The sequence below is a fragment of the Aulonocara stuartgranti genome, assembly GCF_965226115.1.
Source record: "Aulonocara stuartgranti genome assembly, chromosome: 7".
NCBI classification, from domain to species: domain Eukaryota; kingdom Metazoa; phylum Chordata; class Actinopteri; order Cichliformes; family Cichlidae; genus Aulonocara; species Aulonocara stuartgranti.
The window spans coordinates 1,099,382-1,122,061 of NC_138945.1; the positions used below are offsets into that span (position 1 = coordinate 1,099,382).

Sequence of the window (22,680 nt, forward strand, 5' to 3'; positions counted from 1 at the left end):
CCCAATTCTACTTTTTCTGCATAATCCATCATACAAAATGTAATCAAATGGAAAAGTCTCTTTTTAAAACTTGTTTTATTAGTTTTAATCTTTTAACTTTATGCATCAAGCAAAAATTTAATTATCTGCAACATTCTCTGACTGGAAGAAATTAGTTTAACATTTAAAGCTATTTTCTGCACATTCCAGCACATAAAATAAAATATTTTTTGTGTTTGCACTCAGTCTTTCAAATAGATGCAAGTAAAACACAGCAGAAAATAAATAAAGTCAAAGACTCAGCGGTCCTGTTGCTCTATTTTCACCTGTAAAGCAGGAGTGGGGTAGGCGGAGGTTTACCCTGGTGCAGGTGTGCCGCGGTCAGTGGAAGAATCCGCGAGTTTCTCTGTGAGTTTCCCATTACGTCGTAGCTACTCGGTGCTTGTTGGAAGTTTAGGGGTTTTTTCGCTGTAAAAAGAAGTTTTCTTCCCACGCACAGCGGACACTAATGTTTTTGTCACTTTTTATGGAATCAAACTCAAAGTAAGGTCAGTACTTCCACGCTTTAAACCCTGCACGCTCATACTCTCTCTGCACTCATATGTGATCCATTGTTGATCTGCACACAGCTGTTGTCACGAATGTCACACTCGCTTACGTCACTGTCATGAGACATTCTCGCAAAAAATCACGGTTTTAGTAACGCAGTAACGCAGCGTTCCTACGGGAAAGTAACGGTAATCTAATTACCGTTTTTGCAATAGTAATCCCTTACTTTACTCGTTACTTGAAAAAAGTAATCAGATTACAGTAACGCGTTACTGCCCATCTCTGGTCAGCAGTGCTGTATCTAACGGCTGTCAGAGGTTTGTTGTTACATATTCCAAAGGTCATTAATATTTGATGATGTTAAAGTTAATCATCTTTTATTATCCTTTAAAATAACACCTGCCTCGTCAATAACCTGTATTTATTCATCAGATCACTCTAAGTTTGAAAATGTTTTTGTATAAACTCGATGAACAGGAAATCAAACTCACGAGTTGCACTAGTGAGCACAAAGTCTTCAGTGAGGAGAAAACCTCCACAGACATGTCGACCCTCGTTATCCTGCACTGACGCCATCGAGCTCTGCGCCGCTTGTTCTCCATGAAAGATTCCTGTTGCAAAGTTAAAGTCAGTGTGGCGTTTACAGCATTAAGATAAATCAGGTATATTTGATGTCTCGCAGACATGGTGGAAGACAAAGAAGAAGCTTGTGCAGACAGCGCATGGTGCCAGCAGGAACCTCAAACCGTCCTTTACTCTGTAGAAAGACTTTTATACAACACGCGTCTTAGTTTGAAGGCTGGACTATCTTCATCATCTCGACTTCCTGTCATGCTAACCGCAGGCTTGTTCTTAGCATTAATAATGTTGGAATCTTGTTGGTTATGATACGCACAGCTGTCACATCTAGTTTTGCGTTTTCCTGTTGGTACATTTGGACGTCGTTGGCTCTCATTCTGCAGTTTACAGACACCTGAAGTCTCCGGCACCGTCACAACCATTAGTGACCTCACGGTGTCTGCTGTGAGGACGGCTCTGGAGACCAGAGACAGCACAACACTTATACTGCAAAATGATTTTTACAAGTTGTTGAATGAAGTTAGTTTGACAGAAAGTTCTGAGTAAAGAAGAGATGTGTCTGAAATTCTCCAAGCCCCTCCCCTTTTCTTACAAGAGTGGTTAGCATCATGGAGAAAACAAAAACACGCTAACAGCAGAGATTTCATCAGCTGAGATTACAGCTGCAACTCTCAGGTGAAACTGTATCAACATCATCATACAGGTAAAATGATCCAACAGAAGACAAACTGAAGCCTTGCTGGGAAACAGCAGTGAAACATCAGACCGTGTCAGCAATGCAGCAAGGCCACGTCAGCGTGAGCAAAATACAGGATGAGATGGGGTCATCAATGAACCGCTGCTCAGGGTGAAACTGTGCTGCTGCTGGCAGAAGGAGAAGGGGGGGTGGTGCGTTAGAAGGCATTGATGGATCCACATCCAAAAGCACATTTCTCCATTTGTTTTACGTTTTTAAACCAGGAAATATTTTATTCTACACAATGAAACCAGAGTCTGCAAGCTTTTTGTTTTGAAAGAAGAAGAACCCTTTGATCTGAGCGGATCCCTCCTGCCTCCCATCATCCCAGGACCTGAAGACGTTTCACAACATCAGCTTCTCTGTGGTGTTTTCAGGGAATAAATGAGGACACTGAGCTCGAGCGCTGCTCCACCAGCTACAGGTTTAATATCAGATCAACAACAGTAGAAAAACAGAGGCAGAGACTACCAGACAAAAAGAAGAGTAGGAAATCCAACATCATCCAACAGCTCTTTAAAATAATTCCTCTGTACAGTATTTACACACACACACACACACACACACACACACACACACACACACACACACAGAGCATGTTTACAGCTACACACTGAGGAGGAGGAGCCTGTCACTCAGTCAGTACAAGGAAGCAGTCCGAATACTGCCCTCTGATTGGCCGGCCCTCCTTCATCCAGTGTTCTCTTTATTTCACGTGAAGCTGAGACGCATCCAGGTAACGGTGTGATGTCACCCGGAGCTGAGCCCGTCCTTCTGAAAGAGGTCAGAGGTCACCCAGTCGTCCCTGCAGGTACGTCACTGTGAGCTCTGCATCCCAGCAGCACCTGCTGGCCAACGGGACCGCCCAGAACCAGCAGAACCCAACGGGACCAGGATCCGGTCCGGCGAGGGTCGGAGCAGTTGGCTGGACGTCCAGGCAGAGATATCAAACACACACAGAACACCACTGAACTGATGTCACGGAAACAGAAACACTTCTTCACGTGATCCAGTCACATGACTCGGAGAGGCGTAGAGGCTGGCCAATCAGGTGTGCCTGTAGAAAGTGAGAGGAGATCACGGGTCAGAAGATTTTACCAGGGAATGGTTTGAAATTAAAACGAAGAAGAAGGTGATGATGATGAGGAGGCTGATGTCCTGTTCAGTAACTGTTTTTTTATACTGAGATTCACTGATCTGACCAGTAGGTGGAGCTGCTGCACTGAGACGCCTGAAGCAGGGCAGGTACAGGTGTACAGGTGGAGAGGAGCGGCACAGAAGTCCCAGCATGTTCATGGATGTGATGAGCACCTGCGCAGCACTCACACATAACTGCTGTGTGTGTGTGTGTCTGTGTGTGTCTGTGTGTGTGTGTGTGTGTGTGTGTGTGTGTGTGTGTGTTTCTTACCGTTCTCACCTCCGTGCGGGCGGGTACATGGACTGGGCGGACGCTTGCTGACTGGCGACGATGGCGGAGGACGAGAGGCCTGAAACAAAGACAGGATGTCATAACTGAAACAGACTCGCACACGCCTCTCATTAAAAGCAGCTGCAGGCTCAGAGGGGTGAGGTGGGCGGGCTCAGAGGGGTGAGGTGGGCGGGCTCAGAGGATCCCTTTCCAGCTATGAATCATGGGAGGTCAGCTTCACCATGGCTGTGTGGCTGGTCACTAAACTGAGCAGGTTGTCCTCCAACACCTGAGCTAAAGAGGATCTAAAGGCAGCAGGCGAGGCTCACCTGAGGGGTAAGACAGGTCGTACAGAGGGTATCCCAGGTGGTGATGGGACTGCATGATGCGCTGCGAGGGCGAGGAGCGTGGCCGGTCGCCCTCCCTTTCTCTCTCCCGCTCTCGGTCATGTGGCGTCTTGCTGTCCTGGATGGACGGCGACTTGCTTTTGTACTGGCTGGCGTGCAGCTGCAGCAGGTCCAGAGCTTTGGCCTCGCTGGACGGCTTCACAGACGGACTTGACCTGGAGGGCTTCTCGCCGTCCTCGCCCGCCCCCACCTTCCCGCCGTATGAGGAGGCGTAGTAACTGGCTGGCAGGTACGAGCCTGGAAGGACAAACATGAACAAACAACATGATGTTTATGTTTGAACATAAAGGTTCAAACATAGGTTCGGCATGATGACGTGGCGGCAGCAGCTCTAAAGGTCAGTACGCCATTTTTCAGTGGTGATTAGTGTGTAACTGTGTTCTCCAACAAACTCAGGATGTTTCCCCCACCAGCTTTGAACACAATGGCTGAGATGGATCCAAACATCACATTTTATGTATGTGGCTAGAGACCGCCCACAAATGCATGACGCCAAAGGCAGAGGAGAAGAGAAATCGCAGGCGTTTAAATCCATGCCTGCATCTTCAGACTGCAGATATGAAACACGTGTTTTATCCTTCACCAAACACATGACAGGAAGGAACGAGACAACGCCACCTTAACAAAATCTCATCCTATTCCTTCTCACCTCAGTCTAAAGCGCCACAACCGTTTCCACAAGGCCACTTACAGTGTGAGGCAAGCAACAGTAACAGTGACTTTGATGCGTCTTTGTTGACCAGCATGTTTGTCCCACAGTGGCCACCGTAGCCAGGATTACACGTGCAGTGGCGAGATAGCTTAAAGATCTTTAAACCTGTCAGAGTTCGGTCGAGCTCTCAGCATCGACTCCTCTACCGCGCTTTCTTTCGGGGGCCAGTGAAAGTCTGATCATCCGGGGCCGTGCGTCGCATTCGTCTAATTTTATATTAATAACGTGAATGAAAATGAGCAGAAGTAGATTTGAAGCGTCGGCTGGTCTAAAACAGCCTGATCTCATTTGTTTACACAGAAATGTGGAAAAAAGTGAAAATTGGTGGATTTTAGAGGAAGTTGCATGTTGAAGTTCAGCTTCCTGAAGCCGTATCACCGTGAACAGTCGGCAGGTTTACCGGCGAGCCTAAACAGAAACCAAAACCAACAGCTGGCACTCGCTCGTCCCTCGGACGCCACAAAGAAACGTGGCTTTTAATTTAACTCCTCGCTGGTTTTCACTCCCCAGCCCTCGCCGCCCTCGCGCTCTCTTTGTGCTGCGCCTGCTTTATGTCGTGTTTGAGTTTCTCACCTGGGTAATTCTGCATCATGACCGAGGGCATGCCTCTGTACCCGGGGTGGCTCGGCTCGTAGCCCTGGCTGTAGGCGTACGGTCCGTGCATGTAGGGCACGTAGCCCTGATGCTGGGCCAGCGGCGAGGGGAATTGCATGTGAGGCGGGCGCGCCTCCTTCCCGCCCCCGCGGAGCTCCTCGGGGGGCAGCTGCGTCCTACCCTCCGCCACCTCCTTCGCCGCCTCGTCTTTCTGGAGGCTCTCCTTGGGCCGCGGCCTCTCTTCCTTCACCTTCCTGTCCCGCTCCTCCTTCCACCTGTCGTCCTCCTGAAGTTTGGGAGCCTCCGAGTATTTGCTGGGGTAGACGTAGGACCACAGACGTGAGTCGGGCTCCTGCAGAGAGGGAGAAACCTTCATCAGCATCAAACTAACCTCAATCAATCTTAAAACACAAGCGAGGTGGAACGTGCCGTGACAGAGGGAGGACACCTGTACCTGTCTGTACCACATGGCAGCTTCGACGCTCGCTGCTCGGCCCGGCTCTGCCCCTGACTTTGGCTCTTCTTTCCCGTGATGCCCTCCTTCACTCAGCTTGATCTTCAAACCCTCGGGCTGGGCGGCGGGCGCCTTGGAGTCCTCTCCCTTCGCCATGATGACCGACTTGGCCTGTTCCGAAGCCGTGGCGGGCTCTTTGGGCTTCGCTGGGTTCACGCCTCCCCTGGCGCCCAGATCCGTGAGGCTGGGCGCCCTTGACAGAGTGGGCGGTACCGATGCCTTCTGCTTCCACTCTTCTTTCACGGAAGCCTCGCGCTCTTTGCTCTCCGCCTTCTTGTCAGCGTGGCGCTGTCGCTGCTCCTCGAAGTGTTGACGGTAGGCAGGGTTGGAGGCCAAGAGGTGGGCGTGGTAGGCCTGCTCGTGGGAGTAGGAGTAGGGAGGGACGTAGTACTGGTTGTAATAGAGCGGCTGGGCGTACATGTTGGAGCGCTGCTGGATGACTGATGGCTGCGGAGGCCCTGGCTCCACCTTTCTCTCCTCCTGAGGCTCCTCCTTCAGTTTTCCCTCCTCTCCCACCTCAAGCTCCTCCTCTTTCTTCACTTTCACTTGTGCTATCTCACCATGAGGTGGTGCTGCAGGCGCTGGTCCCGGGCTGGGGTTGGCATAGGTGGGGGAGTAGTAGGCGTCGTAGCTGGGGTAGTACGGCGAATCTTTACTGGACGCCTGAGGGGGAAACAGCGCCTTCTTGGCGCTCTCACGAGGTCCCTGGTCAGGCTCTGGCTTGACCTTTACCCCCTCTGCCTTACCCTCGCCGTCCTCCCCAGCATCAGAGATGTCAGAGTAGGCGGGGCTACCGGTCTTGACCGATGCGTTGTCGGCTCCGTTCTGGGTCATGTGAAGCGTGGGCGCCAGGCCGGCCTCCATCCTGCTGGCCACGCCGATGGACGGGCTGGGTGCGTTGTCGGAGAAACTGTACACCTTGTCGGCTTCGGCTTTGATGCTGGCGAGCCGGCTCTGCTGAGCTTCCGAGGAGCCGTTGAGCAAAGCGTCTGACGCCTCAGAGTAGGGGCTCTTGCCCTCCTCTGGCCTCCCCGCCTTACCCATCGCCTTCGGGCTGTCCTCTTCCTTTCCGCCGTCCCTCTTCTTTTTGTCTTTCTTTTTCTTGTCCTTGGAATGGGCGGGGCTGGAGGCGGGGTCAGTGAGGGGCGCGGGTTTAGGCTGGACGTTTTTCAGCTGGGGGCTTTTGGGTACGGACTGTACCACTGAGCCCAGAGCGGGGGAGGATGCTTGGAGGGAGTATGGCGAGGGAACTCCGGGCGCGCCGGCGGGGCGAGTCAGCTTCAAGCCTTTCTGTCCCAGTTTCTCAGCTTTCCCCCCGGCCGTCATTTTCTTGACCTTCCTGTCGTCCATGCCGTCATTACTGGCCTCGTCAGTCAAACACGCCCCCTCCTCGCCACCGTCCGTCACCTCAGGCTCAGCCTCGCTCGTCTTCTTTTTAACCTTTGATGTCAGCTTGCCTGGTGAGGGCGAGGGGGCATCGAAGCCCCGACCCTTCGGTGTAGTGGAGCGAGCAGGCGAGATGGCGGCGCCGTTGCAGGAGGCGGGTTCGGGATGGAGGGCGGGGTCGTCCCCGTACTCGCTGTCACCGTCCTGGTCCAGTCGGACGTCCTGGTCGTTGTGGGCGCGGGCCTGGTGGTACTTCAGTCCGTTGATATGCTTGTACTTCTTGTTGCAGTTGGGGTGGGGGCAGTCGATGAGGACGGGGGAGGGGCAGGTCCGGTCCAGCTGTGGCGGCGGCAGTGAATCGGCTTTGCTTCCAGGCAGAGGCGTCCCGGCGCCGGTCGAGTTCGTTCTCATGCGCTTTGACGCTTTGGTGTCCTCTGAGCTGGAGGTGGGGTCCATATCTGAGGCGGGCTTTGTCTTCCTCTTAGCGGAGGACGGGCTGGCTTTGGCGTCTTCGCCGCAGCCAGCCGTCTGACTCCCACGCCGCCCTTTGCTGTTGGCCGTGGCGCCGCGCGTCTTACTGCTGCCGCTGCCTTTATTGTCCGACGAGTTGCTGTTGTCGTTCAACGGCGTGTTGCTGCTGGGACGCATCCTCTTACCTCGACCGCGGCCGCTCCGCATTTCCACGTCACTGGTGGGAGACTCGCAGAACCTAAAAACACAGAGGTGGACATCAGCGAGCCGAAAGACACACCTGACCTCACCTGTACCAAAGGTAACCAAAGGTGTCACGCAGCCGACTCAAACAAACCATCGTACAGCGCACAGAGCCGCAGCTGTCCATTATCAGTAATCGAGTATTGATTACTCCATCGAGTAATTGGATGAGACTTACGTTTGTCTTATTAATGAGCAATAATAAGTTGTTTTGTTTACCTGCATGAAACCTACAGCCTTTCCCTGTGTTTACGTCTGCAGGTATCGACCACGTGTCTCACTACAGGCTCATCTGTATGTTTGTCCCTGACACGTGTCTACGTGTTTACATGGTGGTGACTGAGCGTAGCAAGAACGAGCTTGTTTTATACTCGAGATCTCGGCCGAACGGCGTGAGCCTGAGTCGTTTCTGTACCTCGGCGGCGCCCAGTCGTGCCGCGTGCAGTCCAGCAGAGTTCCAACGTACGTCTTGTTCCTCCAGGTGACGTTCACAACCAGCATACCTGCAGAAAAACACACAGGCAAACCATGAACACGAGACATTTTTAGCTACTCGGCACGGAGGTTCTTTCAGCACTGTGTTTCGGCTCAGTTAAACTCAACTTGAGTTTTGAATTTCTTACAGCTTTACAAAATTAAAGAGAGCGCTGGGCCTTATATCAGCTTACATTAAAAGAAGCAAAGCGGAAACACTTTGCAAACATTATTATGGTGAATTATCAGAAACCACATATATTGTTTAAGCCCTCTTTCTGATCTCAGTTTTGAGCCGTCACATGAAATGTGTGAAAAGTTTCTGCACTTCTTTATAAAGAAGGTAGCCTCGGCTAGGGCGCGGATTACTTTGCCCACATCTGACGCCTCTGATCCTCCAGTTTGCTCGGCTGTCTTTCAACAGAGTCGGTTACTCTTGCTCAGCTACAGGAGGTGGTGGATCATCTAAAGCCTGTAGACTCGCCCTACGATGCCATCCCTCCCCGTTTTCTGAAAGAAGTTTCTTCTACCACAGGTTCAACTATTTTAACCATTTTAAAAAGCAGCCTTACTTCAGGTGTGGTTCCAAAGAATTTCAAAGATGCAATTGTGCAACCACTTCTTAAGAAACCTGGGCTAGATACAAACGCTGTTGATATCTAATATCTAAGCTGCGCTTTGAAAAAGTAGCATGTAATTGATCCCGTTTTTGAATGCACAAAATGTTCAGATGATTTTCCAGTCTGGTTTTAAAGCAATGCATAGCACTGAATCAGCACTTTTAAGAATTTTAATGACATATTTTATCATGCGATTCTGGTGAAAGTGTCCTTCTTATCTTACTCGATTTAACTGCTGCATTTGACACTGTAGACCATGAAATTTCAATCTCGTGTTTGGAGCAGTGTGTCGGTGTAACAGGTTCTGAAATGGTTCAGGTCTTACTTAACAAACGGAGTCCTCCCGTGCTCCGCTGTCTCATGGAGTACCACAGGGTTCCGTTCTGGGCCCTATCCTGCTTTCGCTTTATTTACCTCCCTTGGGCTCAATTTTTAGGAGACACGGACTCTCGTTTCACTGTTCTGCAGATGACTGCCAGATTCATATTCCTCTTAAAAAGAAAGATGGGTCGTCTGTAAATCGCTTACGAACATGTCTGGAGGACGTCAAGTCGTGGTTGGCGCTAAACTTTCTTTGTTTTAATGATTCTAACACTGAAGTAATGGTGTTCAGACCTCCTCCGCTGCTGTTCCGTGTGTTGCTTTGCAAACCCCGAAATCCTGAACTTAAGCTTGAAAGCCAGATCGGGTCGGTTGTAAGGTCTAGTTTCTTTCATCTGAGGCAGCTGGCACTTTGAAACAGTAATCCGTGTCTTTGCAACCGCTCGGCTGGGTTACTGTGATTCTCTTCATTTTGGGGTGAGTCGATCTTCTGTTCTTCGACTGCAGCTAGCTCAGAATGCTGCTGCACGTCTTTTGACTGGCACTCGTAGATGTGAGCACATCACCCAGTTTTATATTCACTTCATTGGCTGCCCGTGCATTTTAGGATCATTTTAAGCTGCTTTTATTTGTTTTTAAATGTCTGTCCAATGCTGCCCCTCTGTACCTCTCTGAGCTCTTCATCCACACATACCCTCCCGGCCCCTCAGGTGGGCAGACCAGCTCCTCCTGAGCGAGCCCAGGACTAATCGTGAGCTCAGAGGGGATCGGGCGTTTGCTGTGCAACACTGTGGCAGCACCAAAACTGTGGAATGAGTTGCCTTTACATGTTAGACAGGACCTTCCTTATCTGTTTTTAAATCACGTCTTAAAACATATTTATTTACCTTGGCTTTCAGCCAAACTTACAGGGGGATTTCCTGCACATTGCTTTCACTTTTTCACTCGGCGCCTGTCGCCGTCTTCTCTCGGCTGCTCTGGACTTTCCGTTTTACCATCCAAGCAGCTGATTGGCTCATTAGAAGCTGGGGCTGCGGACTTACTCTGGAGGCCTCTCTGCGGATGAATGCTGGTGATGTGTAACACCCTCAGGTGCTTTTATGAGCCAGTTCCTCGTCAGCTGATGCAGATTACGTTTTTAGCTAGCACTATCATAAATTTATATCATAAATTTGGATATCGGCCGACACTGATATGAATCTGATACAGTTTTCTTTAATCAATAAAACTGTTTTTTTTTTTAATATATCTTGCTGCATTTTGTATAAGTTCATACTCAAGTTTAAATAAACAACACTAAAGCTATTCTGTTATACTGTATGTAAAAAATGCACTGCACCCAAAATATTTCATAGTTCAGCAAAACTGATCAATCTAGTAAACTTAAACCTGCTCCATCCTCCCTATTCTGGTATTTTAAAGAGTACTTAGCAGAAATATTAAGCAACCAAACTAATAAGGTTGCAAACTCCCAGCATAAAAAAAAAATAGGGAACCACCCCTCACGCTCCACCTCATGATGCTTAATCGACGTAATCAACCTTAATTTGATGCAGTGTGAAAAAAAATGCACAGAAATCAATTATTTTTCAAGAAATATTAAATAGATTCAACATCTTTCTTCAACAAAATTGCAGACTGCACAGATGGTTCCCAAAGGAAAAAGTACTATAGCTTACTAGGGTATATTAGACTTAACAGTTACTATATACAGTAATGGACTTCTATACATTTTACATCAGATTAAAACTTTGGGTGTCAGATAATTATTTATTAAAAGCTCGACAGTTTAAATGAGAATAAGAAAGAAAAGTATGTCTTTGTGCCCCCTTTTCCCTGTTCATGCCCTATCGGCCCCCCTGGCTAAACTTTGCTAGATCCGGCCCTGCACAGTTACCAGTGTCAGCTACGTAGAAAAAGATCCTCAAGTAGAAACTAATATTAAATAAATTCTAACAACAGTTTAAGCTTAAACGTGCTGCTGCTGTTCAGCCGCTGGTTTCCTCTTTCTGGTGCAAAGTGGGCCAAAAACAAAGAAGAGAGAAAAGCCGATCAGCTGATCATTGATCAGTTTCATGATTGAAGCAGCAGCAAGAAGAGGCAGTCGCTCCATATATTGGTTGATGAAATGCTGGTTTGGTAGCGAGGCTACAAATACTCAACCAGACCACAGGGCACGCCACAGCCGCTCGATCACGTGACCACACTGTTGCGACGTGCTACGGTTATGAGCCGAGTTACGCCGTGTTGCAAGTTTTGTGAGGTGCTTTTTTGATATTTAATGGATCGGATTACATTTTTTATTTCTCTCCGATATCCGATCCAGTAATATACGTCAGTATCGGGCCGATACCGATACGTAATATCGGATCGGTCCATCTCTAGTGCAGTTATTAAAAAAACAAACAAACAAAAAAACAAAACAAAAGACTTCACATTGAAGTACAAACATCATTTTTTGTTGGTTTGAAAAAGCCAAAAGTTTTCTGACCCCACAATTAGGATGAAGGGATAGGAGTTAAGCTCCTCCCCTCTGGGGTCTCCACTTTAACAAATGAGTCCTCAGAGTAACTCCCCACACTTACAGCTCCTTTCTTCGATGTGCTGACGTGACTGTATCAAAGCACGGAAGCTGCGAGTGCAGCAGGAAGCAGACGTCTAGATGCGACTTTCCTCCCCGGCTGGGACGCAGATGTCGAACGCTTTCATACCAGCGTCACGCTCGGCGGGTTTCTGAGGTCGAACCGCATCAGTGATTGGCTGACAGTGGAGCTAATTAAAGAGTGAGATTGAGTACTTCAGCAGAGCTTTCCACTAACAGGAGCACTTCTAATGAACAGCTTCCTGCCCGAGCCTATCACCTCCACACAGGTTTTCCTCCAGCTACACGCCACTCTGCATTCGGCGTCCACAGGACGTGCAGACACGCTCACAGGACGTCACTGAATAAAAACTGAGATGCACGACTGTTCAGCAGGGCCGTAATCCAGACAATAAACTGGACCTGATCTTTTCACAGAGCTCCACACTGGCTCAGCATCGGCAGCTCTGGACGCACATCACACCTGCTCAGAGGGGTGGAGTCATGAACGTTCAACCCAAGCTGATAAAACTGATGCATGTGTTTGTTACAGTATATCAGAAGGTGGTTTTTTTCTCTGCAACAGCCAAAGGCAAAGAAAAAGTACTGACGGAACAATCATTTCATTTTTGTGGCTGAGTTATTGGTACCACTGCAGCTGCATGAGGCTCAGCAGCAGTGAGAGGTCAGTGAAACATCAGAGCATTAATGAAGCACCTTTTCTCTAATCTAACGGGAGTTTTGTGGCGTGAAGGTGCAGAAAAGCTTTCTTTTTGGAATAATTTGGATTGACAGGAAGACAGCGCGGTGTCCGCTCGCCGTCGCAGCTCGTAAAGGTTTGCTGCAGAAACCGAGAGTCTCTCGCTTCTTGTTTGGTTCGTTGTTCGTGTGCACGGCTCTTCTTCAGCAGAATGGGAAACGATGTTCAGGCCGGGGTAGTGCGAGTGCCTCTGATGAGCGCTCATTTTGTTCTTCAAATAAACACACGTAAAATAAAACTACGCAGCCATCTACTGCGATAACGCTTTTCTCACCGTCCTCCGTCTCCTGCCACACGATGCCCTCCAGGTTCACGCTGGTTCCCGGCTCACAGGGTCCCAGGCACTCCGGCTCGGTCGCCAGCGCCGCGTCAACGGTGTTCACGGCGATCGAGCGCGTGCGGACCATGATCTGCTCGCAGGGAGACGAGATGTCGCCGCTGCTGGGGACGGAGCCGAGGAGGTGGAGAGGGGGAGGAGCTGGGGTGGAGACTGGAGACTCCATCTGGACGGAGGACAGAGAAGACGAGAGAGAAATCAAACACGTGAGTGCAACCACAGGAGAGCTGGAAGGAAATCCAACCTAATGTTTAGTTGGTGCCAAAACAAAGAGAACCACTTATCACGTTAAAGAAATAAAGATCATTTATTCCCCGTGACGGGAACAGCACCTTTGACCTTCTTCAATCCTTGGCTGCCCATCAAGGCGGCACTCAAACATCTACCGTCTCTCTCTGAGGTAAAACTGCAGCTTCTGTGAATGAAGTCTGGTGCAGAACATCTCCACTTCCTGTCTGACAGCAGGTTAAATGTCTATTTAAACTTCACGCCTTACTTCGTCTCTCTGCCAAAACACAGAGCCATCCCCATCTGAGAGGAAGCAGTTTTTAATTATGGTTTTAAAGTCCCACCTTGACCCACCTGGAACATACACGTTGGTTTTCAGGTAAATTTGACAGTGCTGAGAGCCGACGATGAGGGCGGTCCACACCGTCCTCTTCTTTAAGAATGAGAGCTGCTGCCTGGATGCAGGGAAAACCGCTGAGGAGCAGGAAAACCTCAGACTAGCTCTCAAAGACAGAATGACAGGGGGCGGGGTTACACCTCCACTATTGGCCACAGACCATCCTTGCTCCTCCTCATTCAGCCGGAGCAGTATTTATTACAAGCCACATTTCTTTCAAGGCCACAGGCAGATCAGCCTCTCTCTGGATCTCAGACGGAGGCAGAGGGCTGACGAGGGACCCGACAGAACCTCGGGCCACTCCGCTGGCCGGTGGGTTGACAAAGCGCTAGCCTGAGGAGTGAAGACGAGGAGCGTTTGCTCAAAGGTTTCTCTGTTTTCTTGTCACCTGACAGCATAAACCGCCTTGAGACGTCTGCTGTTGTGATCTGGAGCCATACAAATAAAACTGAGTTTAACAGGAATCAGGCTTTAGGGTCTGGACTAGTGCTGCGCCATATCATACCGCTCACGGTAACACCGGTGTAACGTTGGGCAACGATAAGAAAATGAAACATGGCGATAGAATATGGGTAAAAACGCGCATGTGCAGTGCTTTTGTTTTCATACGCACATGGCGGACAAAGCACGGCGGCGACGCAGAACGAGAAGAGTGAAAGCGGATCGTTGAGTGAAACAGATGAACCGGAACTGGTTTGTAAAAATGCTGCAGCTTCACTGGAACTGGTTCAGCTTTCATCCGTCAGATACACAACAAAGCACTATTTTTGGTAGCGCGTGCTAGCGGGCCGTCGTTATTCATTCTACATGGTTGTGCTGAGGATGTCGGCCAGTTTCCACTGGAAATGCCTTTTGGTTAAACTGCCAGCAAGGAATTGCATTTGCACTGTTACATGTTTATATAATTTTAATGCACATAAAAAACAGCTGCTTGTTTAAGTGAAAATACACTGATGGAGTTTTTTTTTGGGAGAAGGGAGCTGAAGGTTGACAGACGGATTGGTGCAGCGGCTGCAGTGATGCGGACGCTGCACCGGTCCGTCGTGGTGAAGAGGGAGCTGAGTGTAAAAGCGAAGCTCTCAGTTTATCGGTCGATCTACGTCCCTACCCTCACCTATGGCCACGAGCTGTGGGTAGTGACCAAAAGCTGGAGAGATTACAGGGAGTGCATAATTATTAGGCAATGTCCTTTCCTTTGGCAAAATGGGTCAAAAGAAGGACTTGACAGGCTCAGAAAAGTCAAGAATAGTGAGATATCTTGCAGAGGGATGCAGCAGTCTCAAAATTGCAAAGCTTCTGAAGCGTGATCATCGAACAATCAAGCGTTTCATTCAAAATAGTCAACAGGGTCGCAAGAAGCGTGTGGAAAAACCAAGGCGCAAAATAACTGCCCATGAACTGAGAAAAGTCAAGCGTGCAGCTGCCAAGATGCCACTTGCCACCAGTTTGGCCATATTTCAGAGCTGCAACATCACTGGAGTGCCCAAAAGCACAAGGTGTGCAATACTCAGAGACATGGCCAAGGTAAGAAAGGCTGAAAGACGACCACCACTGAACAAGACACACAAGCTGAAACGTCAAGACTGGGCCAAGAAACATCTCAAGACTGGTTTTTCTAAGGTTTTATGGACTGATGAAATGAGAGTGAGTCTTGATGGGCCAGATGGATGGGCCCGTGGCTGGATTGGTAAAGGGCAGAGAGCTCCAGTCCCACTCAGACGCCAGCAAGGTGGAGGTGGAGTACTGGTTTGGGCTGGTATCATCAAAGATGAGCTTGTGAGGCCTTTTCGGGTTGAGGATGGAGTCAAGCTCAACTCCCAGTCCTACTGCCAGTTTCTGGAAGACACCTTCTTCAAGCAGTGGTACAGGAAGAAGTCTGCATCCTTCAAGAAAAACATGATTTTCATGCAGGACAATGCTCCATCACACGCGTCCAAGTACTCCACAGCGTGGCTGGCAAGAAAGGGTATAAAAGCAGAAAAACTAATGACATGGCCTCCTTGTTCACCTGAGCTGAACCCCATTGAGAACCTGTGGTCCATCATCAAATGTGAGATTTAAAGGAGGGAAAACAGTACACCTCTCTGAACAGTGTCTGGGAGGCTGTGGTTGCTGCTGCACGCAATGTTGATGGTGAACAGATCAAAACACTGACAGAATCCATGGATGGCAGGCTTTTGAGTGTCCTTGCAAAGAAAGGTGGCTATATTGGTCGCTGATTTGTTTTTGTTTTGTTTTTGAATGTCAGAAATGTATATTTGTGAATGTGGAGATGTTATATTGGTTTCACTGGTAAAAATAAATAATTGAAATGGGTATATATTTGTTTTTTGTTAAGTTGCCTAATAATTCTGCACAGTAATAGTCACCTGCACACACAGATATCCCCCTAAAATAGCTAAAACTAAAAACAAACTAAAAACTACTTCCAAAAACATTCAGCTTTGATATTAATGAGTGTTTTGGGTTCATTGAGAACATGGTTGTTGTTCAATAATAACATTATTCCTCAAAAATACAACTTGCCTAATAATTCTGCACTCCCTGTATATCTCGCCTTGGTGTTCCTGCGGATAAGCTGGAGGAGGTGGCTGGGGAGAGGGAGGTGTGGGCTTCTCTGCTTAGGCTGCTGCCCCCGCGACCCGGCCCGGATAAAGTGGAAGAAGATGGATGAATGTTTGTGTTTTTTTGCACTAATAAAGTTGTGGAGTTGTAAAGTATTTTGTCTTGTGTCAATTATATCGTCAGTTATATCGTTATCACAAATTTTCAAATGTATATGGTAGAGCTGGGCGATAGAACGATAACGATATGTATCGCGATATAACTTTTACTCGATAGAGAAATTAAGCTATCGCGATAGACCTCGCCGCTCTTGTCCTCTAAAAAAAAAAAAAAAAAAAAAGGTCAGCCAATCCAAATTAAGTAGCGCAGAGCCGAACCAATCACAGCCGCAGCGTCACGTCGCGTGACTTGTTACGTACAGCACAAGTGCCAAGCCACACGTGTGTTTGTTTGGGAAGCAGCCAGCGGGTAATGGAGGAAATGAGTGTGCCGACTAGAAAACTCAACCGAGCGTGACCGAAGAGAAAACAGATGATGGTTCCAACGCCGGAGAGATTGTCGAACGGAAGAGCCATAGAAGTTCCGTAGTGTGAAGGTATTTCGGCTATTTCAAGTCTGACTAAAAACAGAGTAGCGTGCACTGTAAATTGTGCCGAAAGCAAGTCTGGAAATACAATAAACTGGTGCATGCGTCACACTGTGCGCCACGTTATTGTTTCGGTGAAATGAATTTCTACAATACTGTTAATTCTACTCTCTGCAGTGTTTAAATGCTTACATATACACACAGTTACTGTCCCTCCACACATACGACTCGGTTCTGCTTCTATGCCCCAGCTTTGTTTACTTTTTCCCACCGAGGCTTCTAGACTTCTGATTGGCCAGCATTTCGGCACGGTTAGGAATCTAGCGCCACCTGCTGCTTTGGCATGTTCATAGCAGCGTTTTCCTTCATTTCTGCCTTTATGTGTGGACGGGATTATTTTTTAAAACGAAAACGGAAAATCTCCGTTTTCAAAAATACCCGTGTACGTGTGGACGTAGCCTCAGTCTCTGACTGGAAGCGCTAATTCGTCATTCGGCTTTTGTCAGACTAAAGTAACTGTTAAAACTGTTTGAAAAGCTCAGCTATACAACAAGGAGAGATTGAGAATTTCCTTTTAGTTCTCAGTTTATTTGATATTGACAAAAGTTAGTCAGTTTTGTCTGTTCTTCTGTAAAACAAACTAAGATTTATTTTTAGAATTAATATTTTGTTTCTAAGTGGAATTGACAATTTAGTCTGTTTCGTTTGTTCTATTTTGAAACTTAAACAATCTAATCTTGAATTAACAGCTCACTCAGGACTTCAATCCACTGCAACTTTAACCTTTAATCGCAGTTTAATCTTGAATTAGCAGGCTCAGTTTACTCCCCACACTAACTCCAATAAATGGATGAATTTAAGGCTTTTTAAGGAACCACACAAACCCCAAAGCTGAAGCTTTCTGAAGTTATTCTTAAAAGAGTCGGTTTAACCTCTGACGAACAGTCCAGCTAGCTGTGAAGGAGAAGTGTGTTTACCTGAAATCAGCCCTGAAAAACACACCTGCCAGTGCAGTGAAATGATCAGCGGTAGAACAGAGAGGTCCAAAGACTCCTTTGTTAATGACGACACGGGTCTTAGTGCAGAAGCTTTAACAGTGGGATTATCTAAAAACAGAAACTGGGTTAGATTAGACCAAGTTTAATTTAGCTCAGGTTCACACGGAGCCACTTTTAGCTTGTCCACGGCCGACCGGGTCGGCAGTGATGAGCGCTTGGTTTGCTTTGGTTCTTTGTTCAGAGCTAAAAGCGAGCACATTTAGATCCTTTGACCACGAGGAGCACGCCGAAAACGACGCTCACATACATCATGTTCAGTGTGCAGCATGTGGGCTCCATCAACAACAAGGAGACACGATTATTTTCATTTGTTCAGGCATCAGCTTTATTCCTCTTACCTTTTCCCCACCCATCGCTTTCTTCAGATTTCGGCAGTCGCCCCCATCCACCTCTTCCTGCTCCGTCGTCACGACCTGGCCTATCCTGGCTGAGTCCAGCGGCGTGTTCCCGAGCTGCTCGGCCGTAGCGAGCTCGGGGGCCTGTTGGCCCTCAAAGGGTCCGCCTCGAGGTGCTCCTAACGGCAGCACCGAGGACTCTTTCTCAGCGTTCGCCGCTCCCGCCTCCATTTTCTCCTTCTTGCTTTTCCCAGACACCCCGTCCTTGTCCTTTTTCACCACAGGGAGGATGCGGGAGGGCTTACTCGACTTGTCCGTCCCCTTGCTCGGGGCAGAGTTGGCGTTCTGGGGCGGCAGGTCCCCGGGGACCCGGCCCTGAACCTCTTTTTTAGCTCCGTCTGAGTGCGGCGTCTTCACGCTCTCCTTAGAGTTTTTACTGCGCTTGGATTTGGATTTGCTCTCTTTGCCCGCCGTGGCGGACGCAGGGCTAACAAACTTTATATTGTCAGGTAAAGCTGCCACGGCGCTGGGAGGGGCCGCCATGCCCCCTCCCTCCTTGCTGCTCGACATCTCTAGCTTGTCCTTCTCTAAGTCGGCGTCCAGGTCAATGATCAGATTGCCAACACCGATATCCCACTCATCACCGCTGTCGTACGTGTCCACCGCGTTGGAGTCCACACCTTTCCCGCCTGCAGGGCCGCTGCTGAGGGACATCTTAGTAGGAGCGTCCCGGAGCGCCACAGGAGGGCTGCAGGAGGGCCACGCTCCTCCCAGCCGCAGGACGCCTCCTCAGGGCCGGACCCCACGCCTCCACCCGGCTCCCCGCATCGCCTCCTGCAGGAAGGACAGGTGAGACAAACCAGAAAAGAGCAGGTTAGATTAGCTTAGCCCCGCCTCCTGAGACAGAGTTCAGAAGTTATTTTTAACTTGATGACTATGATCGAAGGCCAGGAAGAGAACAACTTTACATTTTGAGTTGCTCATCCCAGTTTTACTGTTCAGGCGGGGGAACAAAGGCACATGTTAGGAAGAAATTCAGTCGTAAACCAAACCGTCAGATGTCAAGTCTGTCTGCGGTTTCACAGCGATTTACACCAGCACAAAAAGCCTGAACCCGTCTGCACGCTCGCTGGTTGGTGGGAATCACGAGGTTGTGAAACAAAGGCCCTGAGTGACAGCGAGGACAACGCCCCGGCTTAGCAAGATCACACAATAAGGAGGTGCACCCGATTCACAACGAGGGAAAAAAGGTGCAAGAATTAAGCTTAATGGTTTGATCACTTTCAGAATATCCATGGAAGAGATGTAGCTGAAAACATGAACTAAAACGAAATGTTTTATTCAGGATCGGAGTCTCAGGTTCATCTTTGGTCCACAGAGCATCTCAGCACCACTGCAGGCTGCGACTTCCTGCTTGCTGTCAGTTCTGTTACTTCACAAAGACGACTACTCGTCAGGATAACGGTGCGCTGAGGGAGAACATGCACACCTCCTGCTCTAAAGCCTCCTTCAGGCCACTGATCACAGGACAGGAGCTCGTTGACCCCTGACCTTCTGACAATGCAAAGCAGCGGGAGCAGATGTGGGGAGGAGGCGGTGCAATGTTAACATCCTAAAGCCCCACCAACTCCACCCTGAGGCTAATTAAGGCGTATGTCTGATCAGTCCATATGTGGAGAGGAGGCGGGCTGAAGCGCTCACTGAAATGTCTGTGACGTGAACGCCCACGATACCGTACCGCTGCCGCAGCTGATTTATTCAAGTCCCAGCGCCGTTTACGAAAACAGGAAGTCGTTCCCGCAGGAGGAAGGAGGGCGGCACACTGCAGACGACCCAGGAAAATAAGTCCAGCAGAGCGGACTGTTTCCCTGGTACTCCTGAAGCCTGTTGATTAATACTCATCCTGTCCAATTACACCATTGTTCAAGAAACAAACTGTACAAACAGCTTCACAGCTGTGGGTCTGCTCCGCCTTGTTTTTGCACCGCAGCCTGCGCACCGTCGCCCTGCGTGCAGCCTCTAAAGGTTAAAGATCGTTAAACAGCTTCTGCAGTGATCCTACAGGATGCTGCAGGGCGAGCAGTCTTTACAAAGGTTAATCTTATTATACAGTTATTGAGGAAAAATTAACAGCTGCAGGCAAAAAACTGTTAATGGGAACTCTTCTGTTTTTAAATCAGTGTGTTCCAAACTTACAGATCATTTAAATTAATAATTTAAAGAAAACCACATTTGAACATTCAAAACGTGCAGATGATTCTTGAGATGAAGCGTCCAATTATCAAAGCCCCTCCTCACCACCAGCCTCCACACAGACGCAAAGAGGTGAACTCCAGAGTGTTTAAGCAGCTTCTGCTTAAATCGTGCAGCATCATGAAGAGGAACGAGACGAGCTCCACCTTGCTTCTCTCAGGTGAGCTTCACCTGAGGATGCTCTGAGTTTAACTGCATGTCTCACCTGTTGCTCACAGGTGTTTTTACCTGCACACTAAATTGTCCAAATGCAGTTCGTTTCAGAGCCGCATGAGATTCAGTCCTGACTCTGTGACGCGTGTTTCATTATTCTTAATAATTATTTGTAAAAAGGCCCAACAGTAGATTTTCCATGAAGGCATTAAAATGTTATTTATTCTAATAATAATAATAATAATAATACCACCACATACTATGAACATCACAGTATCTCCTGATAAACACTGTGATAAAACCTTCCTTTTGCAGGCACAGTGACTGCTACCTGCATTCAGGAAATCTCGTCTTATTATCGCCACACCTGCCCCCACCTGCAAGAGCACAACAGAGAAACATCCACCCTTCAAAGCAGCGTTTCCACCCACCAAACACCAAAACAAACACGTCGTTGTGAAATTCATCCAGATTAAGGCCTGACTGGGATTTCCACAAGTTCACAAAGATCTGATTCAAAACTCATCCACGAGGATAAGAACCCAACAAAAACCAGAGTGATGGATGTGTCTGAGGTTTTTGTGGACGGCCGTACAGAACGGAGCTCACGTTTAGTTCAAAATCTAACCGCAGCATTTAGAGAAACTCCTGGGATTCATACTTCTGTGACTCTACTGTACACACTGGTTAACCTTTAACCCGTCTGGCAGCAGTGCTACGAAGCACACTAACCGAGGAGACGAGGAGGCAGATGGACAGACAGGAGCTGTAGACATAATCCTGCTGCTAATGATTCAACTGCTCTGAGAAAACACACCAGCAACACCGAGCCGAACACACCATGACTGAGGCCGGTGCCAAACTCCAAAAGCTGAGCCATCAGACGCTCCTCCATCCATGACTCAGTTCAAACCTTTACCAAGTGATTATTTTGCAAATGTCACATATTACTATAAAACAGAAACAGAGTGTCAGTTGGACAAACATTCAGCCATCGATTACCCCGTCACTTAACTGGAAGAGAAATGCTTTTGTCTTATTAATAAACAATAATAAACACCCAAAACCACGTTTTATCTGTCAGAACAACTACTAAACCTTTGGATGTATTTATGCACCATATTAAAAACATTTTCTTAAATGCAAAAATATATAAATAATGTCAAGTAGAGTCAAAGGTCAAATAAAATAAAACCAATATGCAGTCAAAACTACAGCATAAAAACGGACCTGTACCGTCTTCTTGGCAGGCTTTCTGACGTTAGCGAAGTTTTCATGCTGCTGTTACAGCAGCCGGGCACCCCACGCCCCCCTTTAGACTCACCCCTGTTTGCCTCTCTGTAAAATAGCAGCCTGCCGTCAGCCTTCATCAAGCTTAAACTTACAAGCTTTCACGTTTCCACAGTAAAGGTTTTAATGGTGATCACAGCCACCGCGCTGCTGTTTTCTTTCACTCAGCCTCAACGCAGCGTGACAGTACGTGGTGTGTAAACAGTCTCCGCCCCCACGTTAAACTGTGCCAGCGCCATCGTCCCTGCTGCTGTTGTGTTCTCAGTGTTTCATAAAAACGTTTCTACTGCAGGTCTGCTTTTAGCAGATGTGGGAGAAACGCTCGTTTTAATAAAACGGCTTAAACGCAAAGAGAATTTTTTATAATCAAATAATTGGAATTACTCGATGAATCGTTGATGAATCACACTCACTTGGATTGCACAGGTCGCCTGATAGACGGGAACCATCTGCAGACAGACGGTCAGCGTGCGGACACGAGGCTCTGTCACCGAGCACAACTCAAGGCGACTCGGCTCGGCAGCTGGTTGTATCCCGGTTGTATTCCTGGAGAACAGGAAGAGTTAAATGTGACTTCCTGTGCATGTAGACAACAAGAGACATGTGATGTTCACTGATTCAGCAGTTAACTGCTGTAGTATCACAAACGTGGCCTCTTCCAATCGCTGACTGACGACAAAAAACCAAAACCACCGAGATAAACTTCTGTTATGGAATAAAACAGATGCTAACCATGTTTAGCTTTGAGGACGTAACTTGATGTTGGAAAAAAGTGATAAATCTCAACATATGTTAATGCAACATTCACCATTCTAACATTTTACATTATGTTAACAATGTCACATCGTGACTGAAGTACTGCGATAACATCGTGGGGATGTGGGATGACTCCCACCTCGACAAGTGGTTCAGCGAGTTTGTGTAAGGAGAGCAAATGAAAACACACTGCAGCAAACAGAAGCATGGCTCAAAAGCAGAATATAATGAAATATATTTTACACGTGATGACCTGTGGATAAATAAATATCTGACCTCTGGGGTTTGTCCTTGATGCTCACTGGGCTGTCATTCTCAGCTCATTGTTACTTAACTACCCTCTCATTTCTGACGTGTTCTCTCGTTTGTTTGAGTGTAAAACTGATTA

General features: G+C 48.1%; 1 protein-coding gene and 1 long non-coding RNA gene across 7 annotated transcripts in view; both read right to left on the reverse strand.

Annotated features, from left to right (window-relative positions):
- The window catches only part of LOC309710582, a 75,677-nt gene that overhangs the window by 1,299 nt on the left and 51,698 nt on the right, over positions 1 to 22,680 (reverse strand). The window contains exon 2 of one of the 4 annotated variants that reach the window (XR_014277749.1): positions 306 to 566. The exons of 2 other annotated variants lie outside the window; for them this stretch is intronic. This is a non-coding gene — a long non-coding RNA (uncharacterized lncRNA). Of the gene's footprint in view, positions 1 to 305; positions 567 to 1,019; positions 1,144 to 22,680 lie in introns of those variants that run through there. One more of the 4 variants, XR_014277752.1, reaches the window with a different exon arrangement.
- The window catches only part of znf609a (zinc finger protein 609a), a 32,094-nt gene continuing 11,656 nt past the window's right edge, over positions 2,243 to 22,680 (reverse strand). Inside the window, exons 2-10 of one of the 3 annotated variants that reach the window (XM_082540125.1) lie at positions 21,950 to 22,082; positions 17,844 to 18,674; positions 12,609 to 12,837; positions 7,994 to 8,081; positions 5,419 to 7,573; positions 4,944 to 5,316; positions 3,581 to 3,895; positions 3,261 to 3,330; positions 2,243 to 2,900 (exon numbers count right to left, since the gene is read on the reverse strand). In XM_082540125.1, the coding sequence (XP_082396251.1) occupies positions 2,891 to 2,900; positions 3,261 to 3,330; positions 3,581 to 3,895; positions 4,944 to 5,316; positions 5,419 to 7,573; positions 7,994 to 8,081; positions 12,609 to 12,837; positions 17,844 to 18,554 (3,951 nt within the window). In that variant the 5' untranslated portion in view covers positions 18,555 to 18,674; positions 21,950 to 22,082 and the 3' untranslated portion in view covers positions 2,243 to 2,890. Of the gene's footprint in view, positions 2,901 to 3,251; positions 3,331 to 3,580; positions 3,896 to 4,943; positions 5,317 to 5,418; positions 7,574 to 7,993; positions 8,082 to 12,608; positions 12,838 to 17,843; positions 18,675 to 21,949; positions 22,083 to 22,680 lie in introns of all 3 variants that reach the window. The other 2 variants (XM_082540127.1, XM_082540126.1) reach the window with 2 other exon arrangements.